General features: G+C 45.3%; 1 protein-coding gene across 1 annotated transcript; it reads left to right on the plus strand.

Moving 5' to 3' along the window:
* Positions 1 to 207: 207 nt before the first annotated feature.
* LOC120590279 (olfactory receptor 52K1-like) lies at positions 208 to 1,300 on the plus strand. The gene has a single exon (XM_039847909.1). The coding sequence runs from the start codon at positions 208 to 210 to the stop codon at positions 1,210 to 1,212; it is 1,005 nt and encodes a 334-aa protein (XP_039703843.1). The 3' UTR covers positions 1,213 to 1,300.
* Positions 1,301 to 3,667: the final 2,367 nt, after the last annotated feature.

Below are 3,667 nucleotides of genomic sequence, written 5' to 3' on the forward strand. Positions count from 1 at the left end.
ATTTATTTGAAATGTAGAAAAAGATTTAGAGATGCATCTCTCATTAAATTATAACCCTTAACTTCTCCTATTTTCTCTAGGAATCTTGGAGACTCATGAAGTTCAAAGCCTGATAAAGCAGGGGCAGGTCCTGGTAGGGGCCAAGGTACAGAAACCAGGCCTCCTGCTCCCCATATCTTCCCAGAGCCACCCTGCTTCCCAGGGACAATGTCAGCATGGAGCAATGGCAGCTCCAATGTGTCCTACACCAGCTTCCTCCTGGTGGGCTTCCCAGGGCTACAAGAGTCCCGCACCCTCCTGGTGCTGCCCTTCCTCATTCTCTACCTAGTAATCATTTTCACCAATGCCATGGTCATCCACACGGTGGTGGCCCAGCGGAGCCTGCACCAGCCCATGTACCTGCTCATTGCCCTGCTCCTGGCTGTCAGCATCTGTGCTGCTACCACTGTGGTTCCCACCATGTTGTTCAGCTTCTCCACTCACTTCAATCGCATCTCCCTGGCTCGCTGTCTGGTCCAGATGTTCTGTATCTACTTCCTCATTGTCTTTGACTGCAACATCCTTCTGGTCATGGCTCTGGACCGCTATGTAGCCATCTGCTACCCACTCCGCTACCCGGAGGTAGTGACAGGCCAGTTGCTGGCTGGCCTTGTGGGAGTGGCAGTTGCCAGGAGCACAGGCATTGTTGTTCCAGTGGTGGGGCTGGCCTCCCAGGTTCATTTCTGTCGCTCAAATGTGATCCACCACTTTGCCTGTGAGCACATGGCCCTGATGAAGCTCTCTTGTGGGGACATCTCCCTAAATAAGACTGTAGGGCTCACTGTCCGCATAGTCAACAGAGTCCTGGACATGCTGCTACTTGGAGCCTCCTATTCCCGCATCATCCATGCTGCATTTCAAATTTCATCAGGCAGAGCACGTTCCAAGGCCCTGAACACCTGTGGCTCCCACCTGCTGGTCATCTTCACCATCTACTCCTCCACCATATCCTCATCCATCATCTACCGTGTAGCCCGCACTGCCTCCCAGGACGTGCACAACTTGCTCAGCGCCTTCTACCTGCTGCTCCCATGTCTGGTCAACCCCATCATCTACGGGGCCAGGACCAAGGAAATCAGGCAGCATCTGGCAATTCTGTTCCAACGGGCACAGCTGCAGATACCCACTGAGAAGCCCCAGTCTTTGCCCTCACACAGGGAAATTCCTGCCTGATTCTCTAGAACTCGTAAGTCCTATAATCACTCTTACTGTCAAGTGGGTAAATGTGCAGGCTAGTCAGCCCTGCTATATTTTGGCTTTGGCTATCTGCATTCATCTTTGGGTCTTTTACTCATTTTCTGAAGAATACCTACTCATCCAGAGTTATACAGTAACCAGCTGCGAAGTCAGCTTATGTCTTTGGCTTCTAAATTTTCTCCTCTTCTTTCTGCATGTGATTTTCAATCATGCATTCATTCTCATTCATTCATCAAACATTTATTATACATCATGCTAAACCTATGATTGCAAAAAAAGATTTGATCTCTACTCTGAAGGAGGTCCCAATCTAGCAAGCAGTACGATGTATAATGCTCAATAGATTTAAATACAAAATTCTGTGAGGATAATCTATGAATGATAATCACTAACACAGAACACTTCACATAGAAGGTGAATTTGAGTTGTGTTTGAAGGATAAAATCAAGTGTTTACTGGAGAGGAAGAAGACAGAAGAAAAGCCATTCTAGGATAAAGAACAGCCATGGGCAATAGGTGATACAGAAATTGGTACCAGGAGTGGGGTGCTGTATAAAAATCTGAAATATATGACATTGGCTTTGAGATTGACCCGGTCACCCAGCCTGTCTTCAGTAAAGAATACTGTTAGGTCACCTTAGCCAGAATCCCATTCCCCCTCATGTTTCCTCTTCATGATATTGCATTCATTGACCCCTACCCTGTTCCTTGGCTATAAATTCCCACATGCCTATGCTGTTGGTGGAGTTGAGGCCAGTTCTATAGTGAGATCGCTTTTCTCCTATTGCACCAATCCTGAATAAAATCTGTTTTTACCTCTTTACTGTCCAGCTCTGGTTTTGCTTGTGCTCTTGCATTTCTACCATAACCACGAGAACGTGCTTGGGCTAGCCTGCTGGTGAAACAAAAGATACATTTATTTAGGAAAGCTGAGTTGTCTCCGCCAGTGCCATCAGATGTTAATCTAGATAAGCTGATAGCTAGCCAACCCCTAAACATGTGAGCAAGCCCAAGCAGAGTCAGCAGAACCACCTAGCTGACAAACTCAAATGTGTGAATACTTACAATAAATGCCAGAGTTTCTGCAGCTGTTTGCTATGCAGCAATTTTGTGACAGAGAGGTGACAAAATGACAAACCAATGGTGTATACACAGTACATCTTCTTCCTTTATCACAATGCTTTAATATATATTAGATAAATGTCTTTTTAACTGCTTGACAATGAATTCTATAATGGTAGAAACTAAAGATATCAGAGTAAGATAGCGAGAAAACATTATTTTCTTAATAGTAAAGGTCATTGTTTATTAGAGAAAATGCACTGACAAGTGCTTGAAGGTAGAAGGTATTTACAGTGAGGAGATAATCCCCATTCTAAAGTACCACTCTCCAATAAGAGAAATCAGGGATGCTAGGGAAAATGACGGATTCTAGGGATGTGATGTGAAAAATACAAGATAATCCCGGACTATCTTATAGTGTCACAGAGTAAAAAAGGGCTCAAAAAATGATAGGGGGCGAGATCTTTGGGAACTTTGGCAGAGTGAGCGATGTCCCCAGATCTCTCCCCTTGAAACAACCAATAAACTGAACATCTAAAACTCAACAAAACACACCCAAACTGCACACCAGCATGTCTGAGCGTGGGATCTGCCCAGAAGAGCTACCACAGATCAGAACCCTGGGTGTCGGGCAGTGGACTAGGAGAAATAAAGCTGCCTCCCACAACTGCCGGAGCTACCTGTAGGAGAAGGGGGTGGGGAGAAGGAGCAGCAAGTTCCCTGAACAGCCATGACTGGGACAACTGTGACTTCCCCGCAGCCTGCCGATAGCAAGGCCATCATCAGGGCAGAAGGCAGAGAAGCAGGATGGCAGAAAAACAACAGTTGATTTTCACCGACCACAGTTGCAAAACTGAGGCTGAGCCACAGCCCCCAACCCCCAACCCCCAACCCAGAGGGCCTCTCCTCCCACACCCTCCAAGACTGATCACCACGGAGCCCCATTATTAGAATGGGAATCTGAGCAAACACTACCAAAACTGTTGCTAACACTGACAGGGACTGAAACTGAGGGTAGCAAGCGGGACTAAATATCTATCGGAAAATAAATAGGCATTTTTAAAGCTTTATATAAAGCAGGGATCCAAGAGGCTTAGATGCCTCCTACTGGAAACCAAAATAAAAGTGCCTTCTTTGCAGCAGGTTAAAGAGAGACCTTTATATAATAAATTTCCTTTCTGGAAAAAAAAGCAGAGCACATTTCCATTTATATCTAGGCAGAGAAATAGTCCACTAAACACCATGAACAAACAAGGTGACAAGGCATCTCAGAAAGAATGAAAAAAAATCTCCAAAAAATAAGTTTATAGACATAGAAATATGCAATTTAAATAACGGAGAATTCAGGATGGTACTTCTGAAAAAACTC

This window comes from Pteropus medius, unplaced genomic scaffold, assembly GCF_902729225.1.
Source record: "Pteropus medius unplaced genomic scaffold, Ma_sr-lr_union100, whole genome shotgun sequence".
Taxonomy (NCBI): Eukaryota; Metazoa; Chordata; class Mammalia; order Chiroptera; family Pteropodidae; genus Pteropus; species Pteropus medius.